The 21,366-nt window shown below is 39.5% G+C and overlaps 2 protein-coding genes and 1 long non-coding RNA gene across 3 annotated transcripts in view; 2 read left to right on the forward strand and 1 right to left on the reverse strand.

Moving 5' to 3' along the window:
- The window catches only part of LOC123956296 (1,25-dihydroxyvitamin D(3) 24-hydroxylase, mitochondrial), a 6,965-nt gene extending 2,357 nt beyond the window's left edge, over window positions 1–4,608 (forward strand). Inside the window, exons 7-12 of the mRNA XM_046028386.1 lie at window positions 1,011–1,156; window positions 2,096–2,262; window positions 2,905–2,983; window positions 3,299–3,496; window positions 3,683–3,794; window positions 4,121–4,608. Coding sequence (XP_045884342.1) covers window positions 1,011–1,156; window positions 2,096–2,262; window positions 2,905–2,983; window positions 3,299–3,496; window positions 3,683–3,793 — 701 coding nt within the window. The 3' untranslated portion in view covers window position 3,794; window positions 4,121–4,608. The remainder of the gene's footprint in view (window positions 1–1,010; window positions 1,157–2,095; window positions 2,263–2,904; window positions 2,984–3,298; window positions 3,497–3,682; window positions 3,795–4,120) is intronic.
- A 3,991-nt stretch (window positions 4,609–8,599) lies between these two features.
- Window positions 8,600–19,707, forward strand: LOC123956966 (nuclear factor of activated T-cells, cytoplasmic 2-like). Its single transcript, XM_046029541.1, has 10 exons — window positions 8,600–8,890; window positions 9,975–10,938; window positions 11,150–11,321; window positions 11,850–12,052; window positions 12,578–12,750; window positions 13,246–13,386; window positions 14,916–14,971; window positions 15,338–15,470; window positions 16,853–17,503; window positions 19,209–19,707. Exons 1-10 carry the CDS (start codon window positions 8,764–8,766, stop codon window positions 19,253–19,255), a joined length of 2,667 nt encoding a protein of 888 aa, XP_045885497.1. The 5' UTR covers window positions 8,600–8,763; the 3' UTR covers window positions 19,256–19,707.
- LOC123956967 lies at window positions 11,596–13,333 on the reverse strand. Its single transcript, XR_006821684.1, has 3 exons — window positions 13,202–13,333; window positions 11,832–12,021; window positions 11,596–11,709 (listed from the first exon to the last, which is right to left on the reverse strand). It is a non-coding gene; the product is annotated as an uncharacterized LOC123956967 (long non-coding RNA).
- Window positions 19,708–21,366: the final 1,659 nt, after the last annotated feature.

A 21,366-nucleotide genomic window follows, 5' to 3' on the forward strand; every position in this document is an offset into this window, starting at 1 on the left:
ATTAGAGGGAGGGAGAAGATGATGCTGCTTGTACTGTTTATGAGAATGTTGCTCATTACAACCTCTCAAAAAACACGCACATAAACATGCACTTTCCTGACATTTGGTGGCAATCTTCACAAGAACAAAGCAGCTGTGTGAGAGCAAGTGAGGTTGTTTTATTATTTATGTAGAGTATTTTTAGTGGCAGCGAACCATCAGTCAGATATAAAGTTAGTCACTGGTGCCTCACAGTCTCACAAGATTTAGATCATGGATATGATGTCATGTAAGGACAAAACATCAGACAAATTAAATTTCACTCATTATGTGCCTGCTGTTTTTTTCTTTTATCATGAAATGTAAACATTGCAACTAGCCATGCTCATACACAATCTAATGCATAAATCATACACAATATAGACCCAAAGAAAGGGACTTAAATTGTGAATCCTGAATGCTGAATAACTTAATCCAGATCATAGACAGTACAACATAGGTGAGAAGTATTGCTACTAACATATTAGTCGATCTATAAAATGTCAGAAAATGTCTGCAAGTCCAAGATGAAAACTGAAAACAGTCAAAACTCAAATATCTTCCTATTCTGTACAATAATGTAAAGCAGAGAAATGCAGCATATTCTCACATTGGAGAAGCTGGACCCAGCAAACACTTTTAATTGATGTATGACTTAAACAATCAATCATATAAATTGCAGATTCATATTTAGTCAATCCACTAATTGGTCAATCGGCTTTGTCTACTAATTTACTGTAGCCCATCAGATTCCTCATGGCAGGTGCATCAGTTAAAAATGTAATATTATTTAATATAAATGTCACAGAAAATTACCTGTGCTTCGCAAATATTGTTGTGAATTTCCAGACTAAGAGGAACAGCGGTCAGGAACGTGACAGATAACTTAAACCTAAACACTGAAGAGTACAGAATGTTAAAAAATACTGCTAAATGGCATTAAACCTCATATGTATGTATGATTACATCTTTGCTGCTTTGTGTTTCCTCAGCCAAAGTCTACATAGACAAAAAGCTGAAGAGGAACGCCGTCAGAGCTCCTGATGACTTAATCGGAGACATCTTACACCAAAGCTGTCTCTCAAAGAAGGAGCTGTACGCAGCCATCACAGAGCTGCAGATTGGAGGAGTTGAGACGGTGAGCAATATTTTGTACTACAAAGTTAAATTTTTTGGTTTACGGGACTAGTTTGACATTTTTGGTAAATAAGCTTAATAGCTTTCTTGCCGAGAGTTAGATGGCAAGATCGATATCACTCTCATATGGGTCTGTTCAATATGAAGCCACAGCCAGCAGCCAGTTAAGCGTAGCTTAGCATAAAAAAACAGCTAGCCTGGCTCTGTTAACACTTAACAAAGGTAACAAAATCCACCTTCCAGCACATATTCAGCTCACTAATTAACAAGTTATTTTTGGAAATCTTACATTTATGATTACTGCAACCATAACCTGACATTTTTACTTTTATAAGGTTTTGTACGAGCTGTGAACTATAACATTAGTGAGCTTAACCTTTGGACGGAACCAGGCTAGCTGTATCCCCTTGTTTCCAGGGTTTATGCTAAGCTAAGCTAACCGACTGCTGGCTGTAGCCTAATAGCTACTAGACAAATACAAATACAAATAAACATATTTCCCCATATCTGAAATTATTCCTTGAAAGCTATTTCTGATTATTACAGCAGTTTGTTTATTTAGGCTTTATGCTCTTAAAGAAAACAGAGATTATCACCGAGCTGCAGTCCCCCCCCCCCCCATTAGTTATGAACACAGGTTAACCTTTTAAATATTTTACCTTTCGCCTAGTAGGGAAAGAAAAAAAAAATCAGTTCAGCCTCTATAACAAACCGGTTCTACAGTTACAGTGCTTCAAAGTGAAAAATGATTGTGATGTGGATGTAACTGAGGAGCCTTTGAGGAACCCCAAACATTCCTCAGCTCCTTTCAGGACCCCACAGAGGAATGCACTTAGAGTAGCTGCCTCACTTAGTGACATCTCCTCTCTGACTCCTTCCCTCTTTTCCTCTCTGCTTCTCACTCTCTCTCTCTCGCACGCGCTGTGTTTACATTTCTCAGACCGCTAACAGTATGCTGTGGGCTATTTTCAACTTGTCACGTAACCCCGGAGCCCAGAGGAAGCTGTTGGAGGAGATTAGAGAGGTTGTGCCTCCCGACCAGGACCCATGTGGAGAGCACATCAAGAGCATGCCCTACCTCAAGGCCTGCCTCAAGGAGTCTATGAGGTACAGTACAACAGTGTGGAAAAAAGCTATACAGAAAGCTCCTGGCTGCTAGTAGTTACAAGACTGGAGTGGCTTGCAAAAACTGTATATGTCCAATTCTACAGCTCATGATCAAGTTAAAATGGTTGTAGCTATACGCGACATGACATAACAGCTACCGATAAATTTGATTTTTCTAAACAGTTCGCAGTTTCCAATCAGACTCACTGGCTGCATCATGATTTCACCCAGTACCACGGAGATTAAGAGGCAAAACACACACACATGACCGCCTCAAAAATAAGCTTCCTGAGATATGGTGTAATGACCAGCAACAGCCAGTGTTCCCAGCTTAACATCTACTGTGTGGTCACGTTCAAATCACTTCCTAACCCCCTATGCGGTCCACTTTTTCCTTTCATGTCGTGCAGTCACAAGTTGTCGAACATGTTATTTAAAGCTAATACCGTAACCACATCACCCAGGGAATGTATAAGAGCTCTGACTGGAGATTACATTTTACCTCATCTTACCTCATACCTCACTGTGAAAAACATCAGACTACATTTAGCTCCCACTAAACAGCTCAGACATGTGTCTCATGCTATAATATAACTTCACTGAGACAATATTCCCATATTTTTTTTCTTCAAATTCTTACAGGTTATCGCCATCAGTCCCATTCACCAGCAGAACCCTGGACAAAGACACTGTGTTGGGAGATTATGCTATTCCCAAAGGAGTAAGTGGCTTACATCTCTTTACCAGACACCTGACATGAGCAGATTACATTCTTGTATTAATTTACATTTGACTGATGTCTGCGTATTACAAAAACTACTGTAAAATACTGTACAAACTCTGGAGCAACTTTGCTGTGCAACTCAGCAAACTGCATGGATAGATCAGATTTACAGTAAAAAGGTCTTTATTGGACTTTACTCTTGTAATCTACTGCACTATCTAATTTATTTCTCTTTATCAAGTAGTAAAAACTCAGCTACTTTCAGTGATCAAAAATCCTTATGCTTCAATTGCTATTTTCATTCATTTGCAGACAGTTTTGATGATAAACAGCCACGCCCTGGGCTCCAATGAGGAGTACTTCGACAACGGGAAGCAGTTCAAACCTGAGCGCTGGCTGCGGGAGCATGGCACCATCAACCCATTTGCCCACGTTCCCTTCGGCATCGGAAAGAGGATGTGCATCGGCCGCCGGCTGGCAGAGCTGCAGCTGCAGCTGGCCATGTGCTGGGTAAGATCAAACAAAGATCAGTTCTCTTTATAAACTCAATCAAATATCAGTCACATGAAAGCAGTTTACAAGTGGGTAGGTCAAACTGGGACATCGTATCACTACCTGCTGATTCTGTTCTGTCACAGGACTCTCCTAAAGCTTGAACTGTCTGATTAAATTCAACTATGCTTTTCTTTCTCACAGTTGGTCAGAGACTATGAGATTGTAGCAACAGATAATGAGCCACTCGACGTCATCCATTCAGGACTTTTGGTTCCCAACAGAGAACTGCCTGTTGCCTTCATTAAGAGATGAGGTGAGAAGAAAACTTGGCTCTCCATTTTTGCTTTTTTGAAAAAAAAACTTTAACACTTTGCCAAAAGTTAGATGAGAAGATTGGCACCACTCAACACAATTTTTCCGTTAAATTTGAAGATATAGCCAGTTGCCAGTTGACATGAGAATGGTATCAGTTTAGCGTGGTATCAGTTTCACGTGTCAAACTATCGCTTATATACTAAGTCTTATATTTCTTTCATTGAGGAATTTGAGTTTTATTTAGCTTTCTCGTTATAACTACAAAATCACATCAAGACTTGAACTCACACTAATGAATGATTTCTTCTTTCCCTCCCCTCTCAGGTTTCATATTGTCTTCTGGATGTTGTGACAGAAAGATGTTACCTCTGTTACCATAGCCCTGATGGTCCAGTGACTCCCTGTATTGCTGCTCTGTAAATAGAAAGAAAAAGTCACAAAAAATATTATACGTGTAATCATGCCAAAGTACCTCAAACTTATTTAAAACTATTACTTATGACTGACCAAAATACTAGTTATGTACAAATTGAATGTTGTACCAAGGCAGCTGTCCTCAATTGTTAATGTAGTGTTCTCACCTCAGACATGTGTATGTAAATGTCAAACTATTACTTTGTTTTTCCTTCTTTGATAACTTATTGTCCTGATTTCAAACTAATATATATATAATGCTTATATATGTTTACATATGTTTATTTTTCTTAGTGTATATAAAGCGCAATTATAATATTGTAATATTTTACATTGTTTTATGTAGAGGCATATTTTATTCACTGAAATTAAATACATTAATAAATGTATTGAAGCCGTGTTTGAGTTTATTTTTCATCTGGTGCACTGCCAATACTTGGTATTAAAGTCTATGAGTGATTTGGAGTTTTTACAGCTTGAGGAACAGAGCTAAGTAAGTATTAAAATCCTTGGTTTTCATAGCTAAGTGGGTGTGCATGTTTCTTTTTTCTTTATTTGGCAAGCTCTGTTTTCTTTGGAGGGTGGGGTGGTGTGGTGTGGTGTGGTGTGGTGTGGTGGTGAAGTGGTTAGCACTGTCACCTCACAGCAAAAAGGTCATGGGTTCAAACTCTGTTTTTTTTAGAATTTGCCTCAATACTGGTTTTAAATCATTATAGGCTAATTCTAGCTAATCCAGGCATTTTCACATCAAATAAATCTAAATCCTTTTCAGATGAAGAAAAACTTTCAGTTCAATACTTTCAAAAAAGCTGAGTAGCCACATGTGTTTAGCAAAAGTTATTTTTTGTGTTGATCAGAGCTTCCCAGTCTTGTTGGCTTGTGACTCCTTAAAATGAAGAGATGTCTACTTTGACCCCGTCGTCACAGGTCATTGTGAGTTTCGGGAAAAGACATGTTGCTGTAGAATAAAAGGGGAAAAGTATTTTATCAATCTCGATCACAGAGTTGGCTGTTCGATCCCCATTTGCTGCTGTTGGATGGATAAAAGTGCCATATAAATGCAGCCATTTACCATTTCTTTTCACATTTACATTAAAAATAGGGCTTGAAATAACGATTATTTTCCCAGACTATTTTCCCAGAGCAGAAGTGTCATCAAATTGCTTATTTTATCAGACCAACACTCCAAAAGCCAACATTATCAGGTTTACCATGACTCATGGCAAAGAAAACCATCAAATCATCACATTTGAGAAACTGGGAAATATTTGTCATTTTTGCTTTTATTGTAACTTTAACAATTAGTCGATCATTAAAATAGTTGCAAGATCAACTTACAATCAGCAATCAGCTATAATATTAAAATACTGCTAACACAATCATCAGTAATAATAATCCACAGATATAAAGTAATATAACATTGCACATGCTTTAATTATATTTTACTGCTAGTACTTTCATTAAAGTATAAATATGAATGCACACAGGATCACAGGAAATGCTGCAAGGAGCAAATCTTCCTTTATCAACATTTATTCTCTGTGTTTAATCCAATCGGTGTGATAAAGACTGAGAGTATAATAACAATGTGTAATCTACAACTTTGGTAGTAAAATTATCTTGCAGATGTTGCCTGTACTGTACTTCAAGTGGGTGGTGATGACAAATAAAGAGATATATGGTATATAAAATGTGTGGATCCAAATGAGCTCTTCCAGGCCAGTGTTTTTTAAATCAATATCTGCTATATCTAATCTATTACCCTTGGTTCATAATCACTGTTAATATGTGTTTTACTTCACTGACCTAATCCTACAATCACAATCTTGTGTTACACAATATCTTTGTCCACTGTTACTGTATGCTGAAGTTAACAGGATTACTTATGTTAAGAAAGTGAGTTATGAGGTTAGGAGCTTATACATCATGTTACTATACTTGGAATGGAAAGTACAACTAAACTAAAAATGAAAAAAAAGACAGAAGGGGAATTGTGAAAGCACATTTTCTTCTTTAACAATTTATATAATTTAAAAATATACTGTATGGAAATTATGAAAATATATTGCATTTATTTGACAGGTGTAGTTAATAATTACTTATTATATTAATATTTGACACAAAATACATGGTACAAATCAAGCATTTTTGATTAAACTGGTACATGTATACATGTGTTGAACCAGTGGTTTAGTTGAAGTTGTTCCCCTCTAAACTTATCAGATGGTTTCCTTCAAATAACAATTTAAGGCACAGAGAGGTATAACTCTATTTACTGTAAATTTTATTTCACAAAATAGTAAAAGATTGGAGAAAACTTTAAAATAAATGAATACAGATTTGTGTCACAGAACTTTTTTTTTCCTCTCCAACACAATTAATCATCTCCTGCTGGTTAGCAACAGTTAAAACCAGATCTGCCTTGACCAGCTACAACAAAAAAAATGCTGCTTACACAATGATGCATCGATGTTAACAATCTATGATACTATGTAACTCCCAGAGGTATTTTTTCTGCAGAACAAGCATGTTTATGTTTGATACTTTGTGCATATTTTGCTGAGAATCATCTGTATGTTTACTTGCAAAACTTTTTCTTGTAATAGACTAAATTTACATTGAGGTCCTGGGACTTTTACTTATGTAAAAGATCTGAGTACTTCTTCCACCACTACTTGGTCTACCTCATTCTTAAGGACAAAGAATGCTCCTTTGAGGAGAGCAGTGTGCACATTTTGGACAGGTAGCACTAATGGATGAAGACACAAGCAACAGCACTTGCTCACGTTGTCCTGACAGCTCCCCCTGCAAGTTTCACACCAATGCACACCTTGATTCATGGGACTCTGATGACTCTTACATGACTGCCATGTGACCTGAAGACTCATGCGTGACCTCAGGCGACATCAGCACATGAACAGGTCAGAAGAGTTTAAAATTCCTCTGCTTCACAGTCATGTCCAGAAGAAGAGACATATGTTATAGCAAATCACAGGTCCTAGTGAGAATTGAACTCATGACCCTGTTTGCAAGACAAGTGCTCTAACCACCAAGCCATAGAGCCACATGCAAGTATATTCAGTTTTCTGTTTCACATACAATTAGTGTGCTAAGAGAGACACTTGGGTAAAGATGCATCTCCATAATAAGACCTTAATATGGTGGAAGAAACCATTTCAAATTGCAAGTGCAGGGTTGCAGAAAAACACATTAGGCCCATTTAATGACTTAAATGAAATATTGTTTAAAATATTATTAGAATGTGTAAAGTACTGTTGTGTACAATATATGTGCATTTGACTCATGAACCCTTCTATAGAATTTGACCTCTGACCCCTTGTTTTGTTACCTCAGAATAGTACTGTACCCTTCTATGGGTTGGAGCTTTATTTTGCAGACTCAGACCCTTTTATGGTACCTAACAGATACCTACACATATCCTATATAAGCTATGTTTGATGTACAGAAAGACAGAGTGGCCATCGGGCTGGGTCACTCTCCAAGCTGCTGCAGAGCTTGTAATTGATGCTGAACTCCTTGATGTAATAAACTTTTATGATCAAGAACAGTGTCAAGCGGATTTCTTCTCAACACATCATCGCAGCATTATTGTTCGGACACCACAGTACTGAAGGTGGCTGCTCAATCACCTAATGGTGTAGACGCAGAGACCTCTAAACCACGAACTAGTTTCTGCAAATAACAAAAGAGGTGAGATCTTAAAAGTGATCCACATTTAACTGACCCTTTAAATAACAGCGGCTGAATGGGAGTTGTACAATACTGCCGCTCTGTGGCCAAAAGCTGCTTTCACAAACACTCGACTTGTATAGGCACTGTTTTTGTTAGTCATAGTTTTTTATATATATTTATATGTACACCTATTTCTTTTCACCTACTTGTATCTACTCAATAGTTCTGTGTAGTGTTTATTTGATTTATATTTACTCAGCTTTATTGTAATGTTTCACTGTATGTTTATTTTTTTTTTATTTCTAAATACATCCTACTGAAATTTTATTTACCTCAATTCAATTCAATGCAACTTTATTCCTGTAAAGGCAATCGTATGCAGCATCACTCCGACAATGTCTCCAACAGAGACACAACAGATACAGTAGAAGAAGAAAGAAAACATTAAAACTAAAAAACTACAATCATAGTATTACAGTAGAGAACGTACTGAAGTATATAGGCTATTGCTTCCCTTTATATTTCATTATAGGTACACTGTGACTCACACAAGAGGAAATGGGGCCTGTTTGGAGGTTGCGCGGAGTTGCACGCAAACACACACTGTCTGCTTGTCACCATCAGCAGTGACAGGAAGCGTCTGTCGCCGCTCGATTTTTTTTTTTCATGTCGCGGTGCAGCGTGTTTTATTTGAGCAGCTGCCAATGTTTTAAACGTATCTTTCAATAACTGTAACATCCTCGGGTTTCTTTAATTATTTAGCTTATGCAGAAAACTTAATTTAGTTGGCGAGTGTGAACGTTATTACAAGGCTATAGGCTAGTTCACGAAAGAAATAATTGAAATAATCACAGCTGGAGATGACTTCTGGAGGCCTGGAGCTCACCGAGGGTTTGGGTCAAGACATAAGTCAGGAGGAGTTGGACTTTTCCGACCTGTTTCTGTATAATCCACCTGGAGACGATTTCCCTGTCGGCTGTGATAAAGGTGCGTACGCAGAAGTTATTCTGAGACTTAACATAATATCTCATTTCAATTACATCATCTTTTCTCAGTAGGCTATTTTATTAGGGTAAAAAATTGTGGGTATGTGTTGAGTTTGTATTTAGCAGCGTTAAAGTTTAGGATTAGTTTTAGGATATCCATCAGTAAATATTTAGCTGTCAGGTACTAATGTTATACTGTAATAATCCTCTTTCACTGTCATTAAGTAAGGGGGGAATCACCTAGACTCTTCTTTATGTTGCACAAACAATAGATACATAGAAATAGTTGTGTTCGGTGTGTTTTTCTTCTTGTTGCTTCACTTTGATGTTTGAGCTTCACTGCGCAGAATGATGCATGTGTGTAGTTTGACACTAGAAGGCTGTTTTCACAGTGGTCCGCTAAAGAGGGAAAGTTTCTCTGTGCTCACCTTAAATCTGAGTTTAACACGTGGACGTACAAGAGGATTTAGTTAAATCAGAATCAGTTTTATTGCCAAGATGGTTTTTAGATACCTACAGCCTACAGAGGAATTTGTCTTGATATTTAGGACAGTTCCATAGTAAGAAAATAAAAAATCCTATATAAAAAAAGAGATTTACATTAAAAGATGTGAAAAAATTGTAAAATATATCTCTAAGAGCAGTACAGTGTGTGAAATGAAAAGAATGGAATATGTAAAATATTCACAGTATAAAGTATTAAGAATATGTGCAATGTGGAGAGATAATAGTCCAAAAAATGTGTGTTAATGTAGCTCATTTGGTCAGATCGGGAGACAATACTTGAAGTGTCCATGGGGCGCCAATCACTGGTCCAGTATGTTAATTACAATTGTGTGAAGGTGTGTGAGTGAAGTGGTAGACATTTTGTATCCAATAGTTTTAAAGCACTTTAAAATTCATCATATTTGAATATTTATAGAGGGCAAAGGTGTAACTTCATAGACACAAATTATTATTGCATTCATAGTATTTTCATATGTCTTAAACATGTCTGGAGGGACTCTTTATGTGATTTCAGGTGGTTCCAGTCAGGTGCTTTGGTTATGTGCGCACAAATTAATTCTTACTTTGCTCATTGACAGATGACTCAGGTGCTCTCCTTCAGAACAGCAAACAGCCTCCTCTGCTTGTGGTCGACCACCACGCCGCGTACATCTCCATCTCCAACCAGCCAGCCTCCAGTCAGGACCCCTCTTCTCACAGTCCCACCACAGAACAACTGTCAGGGGCGGTGTTTGATGCCCTGGGGCTGGCATCAAGACCAGGGAACATCCCTGCTCCCAGCCCCAGGATTGAGATCACTCCATCTGGTGACTCTCTCAGCTCCCAGACCCTGGAGCCAAGCCCTCGCACCAAAGCTCTGGGGGCCTACAGGGAGTGTGTGAGCCCTGCCAGCAGTAACTCCTCCACAGGCTGGCCTGCAGAGAGCTACTCTCCTTTGGCTTCGCCGTGCGTCTCTCCTTCTAATGGAGCCAGCTGTGGCATGGGGTTGTCCAGTTTAGAAATCGGCCCAGGCCTCCAGGGCATCACTTCTTCTGCCCACTCCTCTCCAGGAGCCTCGCCTCGCAACAGCATCACAGACGAGACCTTTCTGCTGCCCCAGCACCAGCGCACCGCCTCATCGCTTCCTCACCAGCGCTCCCGTTCTACCTCCCCACATGGAAAGCGTGGCTACGACCAGGCTCACTCTTGTCAGGGGGGCACTCCTGTCAAACAGCGTTCCCGGAGCCCCAGCCCCATCCCCTCACCCCATGAGCACCAGGGGTCCTACTATCTCCACCACCAGGCCCAAACTGAGTTCCATCCCCATACTCAGACCTCCTCCCTGGGCCTGGAGGAGATGCTGAGCAGCCTTAGCTCTAGTCTGCCTTCTACAGTGGTGCGAGATGCACAGAGACAGGACTGTGTGTATGGAGAGGGGTATGACTGGGCCGTTGAGCAGGAGAGGATGGTCAGAGCAGGAGCCGAAGTCAAGTCTGAAAACTTCTATGTGCTCCCTGCTGCTGTGTGGCCTCCACCTCATCCAGTCCACCATGTAGCATACGGGTGTGTTGTTGTCCTTTCTCATTACTTGCACAGAATACATGTCTTTCTATTAAGTTAATCTAATAAAAATTTATAAAGTAGCCTACACTATTTAATTGAATTTATGAAATATTAATTATGGTACAAGTGCTTCACATTTTGAAATATTCTTTTCTTTCTGCCTTTACATTTTCCCCTCTAAGTGTCTTTCTCTTTCTTGTCTTTTCCTCAGTGGTCTTTCCCTGGCTCCGCTTCCGTCTTTAGAGTGCCCTTTGCCCAGTCAGTCCGGTCAGTATGAGCTTCTTATCCAGCAACAGCCCAGATCTCACCACAGAGCTCACTATGAGACTGAGGGCAGCCGTGGAGCTGTAAAGACATCTAACGGAGGGCATCCGGAAGTTCAGGTGCTTTTTTTTTGTGCCTGTAGGGTGTGGGGTTTGCAAAGAAGGAAAACCGAGCAAGAAAGAAAGATCTATCTCACAATAAAGTAGCAGGAGAGATTGTGGATGGTATTTCCTGGATTATGTTGTGTTTATGTAAAGCCAACGGCCATGCAAATGAATGAAAGTGCCTCACGTCAATGCTACCACAAAGACATACTCTGTTCCAAAGTGCTAAAAAATACACCAATAGTTATAAATCAGGTATATTGACATGTCCTACAAATATTGATACATGGCTCTGCTTTATTCATTGCTTTGGTGGGTTACTTAATAAGCCGTTAAGGTTTGTTTTCCTGGCACAAATGGTCTATGCAAAGCAGTGTTCTTGCTATGCCAGTTAGATGGTAACCTGTGAAATCATCCCGACAGGGAAAAGAGATTTAATGTGCAATGTAAATTTGTTCTTTGCAGCCATGGACATTAATTGCATTGTGGTTAGTTTAATTCAGTGTAAAGCATGCATATAATCACCTTTGTTGTCCTTAATAGCTTCGTGGGTACCAAGGCACAGCTCCACTGGGGCTACAGGTCTTCATAGGAACAGCTGACGAGAGGGTCCTGAAGCCCCACGCCTTTTACCAGGTCCACCGCATCACCGGGAAGACCGTCACCACACCCAGCATGGAGAGGATGATCATTGGGACCAAAGTGTTGGAGATCCCTTTGGAGCCAAAGAACCACATGAGAGTGGTGTGAGTAGCACAGAGAGACAGTGGGATAAAAAAAAAAGTCTTGTGAACAAGCAATTTCTAGTCATTAGTTTAGTGTTTTTGTGCTTCATCTCCCAGATTTACAGATGCAGAGATACACTAAAGTGAATCGCCTGTACTGTGCCATCTGTTTTAGTTAGACTTTCTGTTGATAAAGTTTGAGATTCTGTGCTAACTGCTCTTTCCTTTTTATCCTCATCCATGGTGGCTACTGCTGCTTATGCCAGACACAAAGTTTCTATTTTTTTTACTTCCAACAAGTTTCTGTTGTGGCTGACAGAAACGTAAAATGCATTACTTCCTGTGTGCAGGAGAGTTTTTCCAAGAAAGACCTACGAGCCACTGGTTGTTTACAGCAGCAAACCCTTTGAAGATCTTGAAAAACAGTAGCAAAAAATATTTATCAAATGTTACGGTGTGTGAACAGAAGTGATAACGTACCTGATGGAGCATTTTCACCTTATTTGAGAACATTTTTTATTTTATGTCTTTTCTTACATTTCACAGGATTGACTGTGTAGGAATCCTGAAGTTGAGAAATGCCGACATTGAACTCAGGAACGGCGAGACAGACATTGGACGAAAAAACACACGAGTGCGTTTGGTGTTTCGTGTCCACATTCCTCAACCTGGAGGCCATTTCCAGTCTCTTCAAGTTGCCTCTGATGCTATTGAATGCTGTAAGGAGTGTTTAATTCTTGATAAGCTGAATTTTGCTTCCTGTCACTGGCTCAAGTTTTATCTTTATTTATTTATACTGCTAATTTATATCTGTATATCCGTATTACAGATATATACAGGTGTATATCCGTATTTATATCTGTATATCCGTAAACTTAATGCCCTTTCAAACTACTTAAAAGTATGGATATATCCAAAATGTTGAATTTATAAGCAATAAAACAGCCTTTTCATTCAGAACAATCATGGGTTCTACCACTAAAGTCCTACTTGTTCTGTTATGACCGGCAGCTATGGTGGTTAATGTTAGCAAACTGTCGATAGCTATTGCTGTGTTGCTAACAACTAACTTACTAACTTTAAGACTTTTCTTACTTGCAATACTATATTTTATCAAAATATTGTGACAAAAAGTTACATTTACACTTGATTTTTGTTTTTGTTTTTTACCTCTGTGTGGTATTTCATACAACTGTGTCTTCCTGTTTCCTCAGCCCAGCGCTCAGCTCAGGAGCTCCCTGCAGTCGAGAGGCAGGACCTGGACCGGTGCTCTGTACTTGGTGGTCAACAAATGGTCCTTACTGGACAGAATTTCACATCCGACTCCAAAGTGATTTTCTCAGAGAAGACACAAGGTAAGGAAGAGGTGTTTTTGATCAGTTGTTTTGTCAGGTGATGTTAAGCCATTTTAACTATCTCTGTACCTCTAAGTAGGTACTAAAGATAAGCCATAAAATATAATAATATTGTACTGAAATAAAATAGTAGTAGTAGTTTTGTTACCTTTGGACAGAGCTAACCAGCTCCTGACAGTAGCTTCACATTTACCATACAGCAGATTGATACAAACAAGAGTGGTATCAATGTGTGTTCGGTTGACCTGTGATTGTTATTTGTGTATGTTTGGTCTCCAACATTGTTTCTATGATTAAAATAGACTAAAATTGTTGCAACACACATACAACTGTGGACTCTCAATATCCTGTTCAAGCGTATCCACCTACTCATTCAGTATTTGTATTTTCAGATTATTTGCATATCGCCCGGGCAACATCAACTTTCAGTGACATACGTCTTCCGTCAGCCCCCACTTTTATCTCCGACAAAATGAACAATTAGTTGAAACATGTACTGTTTTACTGGAGGTGACAACTTTTATTTATTTCTACATGGAAATTTCTCACCTCATTACTGCTCCTTCTGCCCCCACAAACTTGTTGGTGTACATGGTTTGAGAGCAGGATGGGTACAGTTGACTGCATGTAAAGCCTCCCTGTTGCTTGGTGTGGGGTTTTATGCAACAGGATGTGGTTTGACAGACTGATAAAGATTCAGACCCAGAGCAGAGGCTTTGGGTTTTTTTCAAAGCGTGGGTAGAAAACAGAAACAGCAGGTAAAAACTGAGGTAGGAATGAAACACTAAACGAGACTTAAAAGAGAACCCTGTTTTCCACCGTCTGTCTTAAATGTGTTCACATAGGCTACTGTTCTATAAATGAAACAAAGTCTTAATATAATCCACTTTCTTACAAATAAATATTTTTTTACCAAATCAAACATGCTTTTTAAAAGCAATAGTTCAATATTATGAGAAATTCCCTTGTTTGGTCACTTTCCAAGAGTTAGATTACAAAATCAAAACAAATCAAAATCAAAACTCACAGAATCAGAATGAGCTTTATTGCCAAGTAGGTTTACACATACAAGGAATTTGTTTTGTTGACTTGGTGCTTATAAAGATTAAAATATTATATTGACAAGATATAAAAGAATAATAATGAATATGTGCAATATGGCAGTTTGTGCAGTGATATGCAAGATATTTACATCAGAGATACATATCTGCACAGCAAATAAAAGACTACAGCCAGTTGGCTTAGCATTGCACAAAGACTATAAATGTGGAAATAGCTTGCCAAAGGTAAAAAATTCTGCCGAACCAACACCTCTAAAGCCCAACAGTTTAGTACATAGCTCACAGTAACAACCCATTTTTACACTTTGTTTTTTTATTAGCCGACTGCTGTCTGGAGCTTCATATTTCTTGTACAGACAACAGAGGGGTATCAATCTAACTCTCATCAAGAAAGCACATAAGAGTATTTCCCAAAGTGTAAAACTAATACTTTAATCTTCCACTACACTATATTCTCTCTGTTTTCAGATGGTCAGCAAATCTGGGAAGTGGAGGCAACTGTGGACAGAGACAAAACACAAACTGTGAGTTAACTTCCACTTATCTGTACTGGCCCATGGAATAAGGCAGTAGCATCATTTTACATAACCAATTATGTACTTTTGTATTTTTTTTAGATTTATTCAAACATGAAATCAAAATTCCCTGGCACTGTTATAAATTTACACACACTGAAATATAAAGTAAAACACAAAACCTATGACTACATTTTGCTGACTGCCTCAGCATGCTTCTGTATGTAACATATTAGAAGAATTTGTATTTTGATGCTGATTTCAATCTGAAAACACAAGCGACAGATTTGGGGCTGCCTACGCCTTTTTGTTTCAACATGACAGTTTGTCTGAAGCATGATTTTTTTTTGTTGTTGTGTCGCAATCCCCATCTAGAACATGCTGTTTGTTGAGGTTCCCCCATATCGAGAGCGGGCCATACCCCACCCAGCCAAAGTCAACTTCTACGTCATCAACGGGAAGAAGAAACGCAGCCAGCCTCAGCACTTCATCTACACTCCTGTGATAGGTAAATATCTGTCATCTCTGTCATTACCCATTGGCATTACAGAAGGAGGAGGGGTCCCTTGAATGTTTGTTTGAGAAACAGGCAGGTAACTGAAAGGCAAATGGTCCCAACCCGAGTGAGCAGGGAAAGTCAGAGCTGGGGATTTGAGAACATATTGTTCTCACCTCTATCAACTCCAACCTCACACACATGACTTTATGCAACAGACTTAACATGCATTTAGAGGCAAGACAGAAATCAACCAAACATTAAACAGGTTGGTGACACACTGCCTAGTTGGCCACCACTGCCACGTCAGAGAATGTTAGAGAAGCAAGCGTGTGTCGGTTCAGTGCCCAGACCAGCAGGATAAATCTGGGTGGGAAAAGGAAAAAAAGCAGCGCTTTCCCTGCCCTCATTTCCACCACTGAGGTGCCCTAGGCCCTTAAACATAACTTCTCCAGTGGCTCAGTGGCCAGCCAGCCTGCCCTCACAAGATAAATGGCTGTATAGGTTGATTTGGCAAGAGCTTATTACAATCCCATATTTACATTTATGGTTAGGCCGCAACCTCTAGTGGTTGTATGATAGGAGCACCGGAGAAGGTCAGGTGACGTAGCAGATCAGACTGTGGTTTTACTGGGCAGCTCCCAGGTGTGAATGTGTTTAACTTTGCGAATGTGATCAAGGCGGTCTTGCAACAGAGGGGCTTCCTCTCAGAAAAAGAAAAGGTTAAAAAAAATCAAGTCAGACCAATAGAGAATACAGGAAATAGCAACATTGTCATCAAGTCTAAGTACTCTACAATTAAAGAAATGTTTCAACCTGAAGAAAGACAACACAGTTAAAAGGCATTTCTAGCAACAAGATGCCACTTTTATGATCCTCATTTACACTAATGTTCTGCTGTTTTACAAGAAGTTAGTCTTGGCAGTGAACTGCAGCCACAACAAAGGTTTTTGTGTAGGTGGACAACTCTCATTTGCTCTGAAAGGAGAATATTGTTTTTGCTCAAGCTCACCAAGTTCACCTACATATAATACCCACAGCTGAAATGCATGCACTTTTACTCACATTGATAAGCATTTTTTCAAGAAACAAAAGTCATTGCTAATTGAAATACAAAATAGAGAGGCAGCTTGAGGAAATACTGGGTACGTGAAAGAAAGACTTGGGATTAAGTGAAGCTGGTAAATATTGCCAGCTAAACATCAGCATGTTAGCATTTTCATTGTGAGTATGTTGGCATGCTGATGTTAGCATTTAGCTCAAAGCATCACTGTACCGGCTGTACTATTAGTCTTTTTTCTGTACTTGCAATCTTGTCCGTGAGCAAATGATAGACCTACACTGACTTCTCTCTCATCTTCCAGGGTCAAATAATATTTCTCTTTGTATTCCAGCCATTAAAGCAGAACCACTGGATGACTACCACTTAAATTCATATAGCTACTCACACAATCAGTCTGTGACTGGCCTGTCAATGAAGTCACTCTACCATCATTTGGAGCAGGACAGCAACCTTCAAGCCTTGAATGTTTCCCCAACAGTGTACCATCTAACCACTGTAGACCCCAGAGCCCACGTGTTAATCCCTGATCCACTGGACGACCAACCAGTCTATTACCAATCCAGAGCCGGCCCTCTGATCAACAGCCCCGTGCTGTATCACACTGCAAATCAACATTACAGCAACTGCGGTACTGCCCTCCTCGGTGGTTCCCCGATGGCTTCCCACCCTGCTTCCATTCCCAGTCAGTGTGTCAGTGCCAGAACCCCTGTGGCCAAACTGGGTGAGGGTCCTCAGGTTGGTGATTCATTCGAGACCTGTTTGATGTCAAGACATCATTTTATGCAGTCAGCGCTGCCACTGGGAAAGTCTCCACCTTCAAGATACATCCAAGGTCAAGCTCAAGGGAATGCTGGAGGCCAAGTGGAGCCTAGCGGGCAGCCTCTGACCCAGATGGCCTCTGGTAGAGGAAACCATGAGGAACGAGCTCCAGAGAGGGTCACCATCAAACAAGAGAACCTCCCTTATGCTTACCTGGAGGATGGTGAGTACTACTGTTTATTAATTACTATTATATCCTGTTTTCCTAGACGGCTCAATATGCTTCAAACAAAGTTCTGGTCAGATTTTTGAACTGCGTCTGATTCGCCCCCTGTCCCTCACATCTTTCTGACTTCAGTCTTTCTGTGTATCTTAGTGTGTCTGTTTGTAACTGTCCAAGATAAGACAGACACGAAGCGTGCAAACTTCGGAGATTGGCAAGAAAGTATGCTGGGTTTAAATTTCTATTGTTTTTTCATTCTTCACTCAATTACTTTCTCACTTTTAATTGCTTCGCCAAAAAACTGAATGGGGGAACTTTGGAGTGACATATTGAAGCCTGGGGGATGGGTAATTGTGGTCCAGTCTGCAAATGCATTCAAGCACACTGCAACTGAACGCTTGCAAATCCTGCCTTGTGGTTTTCTCTTGGGCCTTTCTATCCACTTTCCTGTCTCTTTTGGTGTCACTCTCTCTCTCTCACACACACAAACACACACCTGTAGAAGCTTTGTGAGCATGCCCAGTCTCGTTTGAAATAAATGAGACTGAAATAAATCTAACACAACTTGCTTATGGTTCCTGGTGTATTTGAGGATGACGGAGGATAAAAAAAGCAACACCACTATCAAGTGAGAGAGCAAGTGATGTGCTACCTTGTTTATTGTGGGGTAAAGTTTCTGTTTACAACTCTGTGATGTAAGACTGGAACAGGAAGTCTGTTGTAATGGGAAATACATGCAGACACACCCGATGAATAAAGCTTTGTTCTGGTCTCTGATACAGACTGGAGTAATAGTGAAAGTTTAGGTAACTACTTACAATATGTTTTACTAAGAATCATAAGCAATTTTAACCAATGTTATTATTTCTACTAGTTATTGATTCTGAAGATCATATTTAATATTAATCATATCTTTATTCTTTCTGTCAAAAGATTCATGCGCAACACCCATGCTTAGTTTTGCAAGGAATAAGATTCTTGATTAGCCCAGAAACCATTGCACATAAATCTTCAAAAAATAGACATCTAGAAGACACTAATGTAATTCATCACATGCAGGTATTGTAGTCATTAGACTGATTTGTATATGAAATAAGAACATTTCTTGGGACACCATGGTGGCTTAGGTGTTTTAACCACAAACCACAAAGTCCCAGGTTCAGGTCCAGCCAGGGACCTTTGTTGCATTTCTACGAAAGTAGAAAAATTATGAAGCACTACCAACAGCTAACAGCTAGACTAGATGGGTTTTTAGTTTACATTTAAAAATATCTATACTTTCAGCTGCTCTTTCTCTGGATGCTGCTCCAGCAGCTTGGAGCATGTTTTTGTTCTGCTTTGTGGGACAGTGAGAAGAACTGGTGGATCTGAGGGGCCTTCCTGGTTGATAAACCAAAAGCATTTCAGAGAGACAGTCTGGTGCTATAAACTAACAAAGGGAATCATGTGAAAGCAACACCAGTTTTGTCTCTATTTTTTCCCCAAACAAAAACATGTGCAGTGAGAATTTTAATAATCTACACAAAGGGGATTTAAATCTAAAAATAATGCATATGGTAGATTAAGAATACAGGATGAACTTCTTGTCTTACTTGCGTGTCTATTTACAGCGTAATTGGATAAATTTCTAAATTTCCCCTACGGGGGATTAATAAAGTAATATCTTATCTTATCTTAAAGTTACTCTCTCCTACTTGTTTTCCAGTGAATGACATCATAAGAAGAGACCTGAAAGGCCACAATGGAAAGTGATCCTGGAGGCCTGCAGCATGATAATGTCCATGATGTCCATCAGATTTAACGTTTAAAAGCAGTACACATAATTTGTCGACTTCAGGAACTATAAATATAAAATCTTGATTGTCTCAGGGGAAGCTTGTACTTGTTAGACTTGTAATAAGAAAATGGACAAACAATAGAAAATGATCCACTATAAGTTTATGTTGACTTTATTTCGGGATGACATTGTGTTTCTGTGGAACTAGGAAAGGTTGTGGTTCAGTGTTTTGTTTTGTTTTTTTACATAAAATACAGGTCAGATCTTTGTTAGATTTTAATATTGCTATACATTTTAGCCAAAAGATAGTAGAACATGTGTGATACCTTATACTGTGTTTGACTACTCTATGTTCATATATTTGTACAATTGCTTGTTATAAGCATGTATAAAATGTTTTATATTAAATAAATTCTGTTTATAACAATCAGTGTGTTTGCATGAAGGGGATGGACTGAAGAGTGAATCAAAGCTGTCAAAGAAAAAAAATTACCTAATACAACTGCCTTTGTCTTTGAAACCTTTCCTGACATAAAGTTGTATTTTATTTTTATTTAACATTTATTTAAGCAGAGGAGGACCCATTGAAATAAAATGTCTTTTTCAAGGGCGCCCTGGTCAAGAAAGGCAGCAGGACAGCAAGTCTGACAGTACAGACATAAAACGACAACAATGCAATCAAAACATCTACCATTTTACCTATACATATTTGCAACAGCAACAGTGCACAAAAAAAACAGTACATTAAGCCACCTTCATGCAGATAAATACACTAATGCCTCCTCATTTAAAACATTCATCTTAAAAAACTTTAAAAAAAGGATTTGAACTGCAGAAGGCACCAGCACCTCCAACTGGAAGGTCCTTTGCAAAGAGTTCCAAGGAGACAGGGCACATCATGAGAATCAGAATTAGCTTTATTGCCAGGTATGTGTACACACACAAGGAATTTGACTCTGGTTTGTACAATGCTCACGATGTGCTTACTCATACAAAATCACATTAATAAAAATTAAATAAAATCAGACACAGACTTCAGTCTAGACAAAACAAATATACACACTAAGAACAAAAACAATATAGACATATTGACAAATAGTGCAGTGAGCAGAGTGCAAAGGATGCAGGAGTATGTACATGTCGGAGGTGGATGTGATATAGGCTACTTATACATGCATACATGTACACATGTACACAGTGCAATCAAGCATAGTGCAAACGATGCTGGAATAAATAAGTATTATAAGTATTTTGTGCAGGAGTTAGGACTTGAGGTAGGTGGACTGGTAAACAGTATCTACAAAATGACAATATAACAGTATGAACAGCACTGAAATGGAGAATGGTGAATAAATAATAAGTGTTAACCAGTAAACAGGTGGCTGATTAGAGGCAGAGTTACTTGCACAAGAATTGTTCGTGACACCGTGAGTCAGAAATCAGTTGTTCATCAGTGTGATGGCTTGTGGAAAGAAACTGTTCCTGAGTCTGCTGGTTTTGGTGTACAGTGCTCTGCAGCGCCTACCAGAGGGGAGAAGCTAGAACAGGTTGTGTCCGGGGTGAGATGGATCTACAGTGATGTTTCCTGCATGTTTCCTGATTCTGTAAATGTACAAGTCCTGAATGGAGGGCAGGCTGGCACCGATGATCTTTTCTGCAGTCCTGACTGTCCGTTGTAGTCTGTCCTTGTCCTTTTTGGTGGCAGATCCAACCCAGACAGTGATGGACGTGCATAGGACAGACTGGATGATGGCTGTGTAAAAGTGGATCAGCAGGTCCGGCAGGTTGAGCTTCCTGAGCTGGTGCAGGAAGAACATCCTCTGCTGGGCCTTCTTAATTATGGTGTCCATGTTGGGCTCCCACTTCAGGTCCTGGGAAATAGTGGATCCCAGAAACCTGAAGGTATCCAGAGCAGACGCAGGACTGTTGAGTATGGTGATGGGGGGCAGAGTGGGGGGGCTCCTCCTGAAGTTCACGATCATCTCCACAGTTTTGAGCGTGTTAAGCTCCAGATTGTTCTGGCCGCACCAGAGAGCCAGCTGATCAACCTCTCGTCTGTAGGCCGACTCATCACCGTCCTGGATGA

Source organism: Micropterus dolomieu, linkage group LG18 (assembly GCF_021292245.1).
Source record: "Micropterus dolomieu isolate WLL.071019.BEF.003 ecotype Adirondacks linkage group LG18, ASM2129224v1, whole genome shotgun sequence".
In the NCBI taxonomy this organism is placed as follows: domain Eukaryota; kingdom Metazoa; phylum Chordata; class Actinopteri; order Centrarchiformes; family Centrarchidae; genus Micropterus; species Micropterus dolomieu.

Bases quoted from the DNA above. Each gene is read 5' to 3' on its own strand.
- LOC123956966 (XM_046029541.1), top strand. From the start codon at position 8,764: ATGACTTCTGGAGGCCTGGAGCTCACCGAGGGTTTGGGTCAAGACATA. The intron at 8,891-9,974 runs GTGCGTACGCAG...GCTCATTGACAG, and splicing joins CCCTGTCGGCTGTGATAAAG to ATGACTCAGGTGCTCTCCTT. The intron at 13,387-14,915 runs GTAAGGAAGAGG...CTCTGTTTTCAG, and splicing joins TTTCTCAGAGAAGACACAAG to ATGGTCAGCAAATCTGGGAA.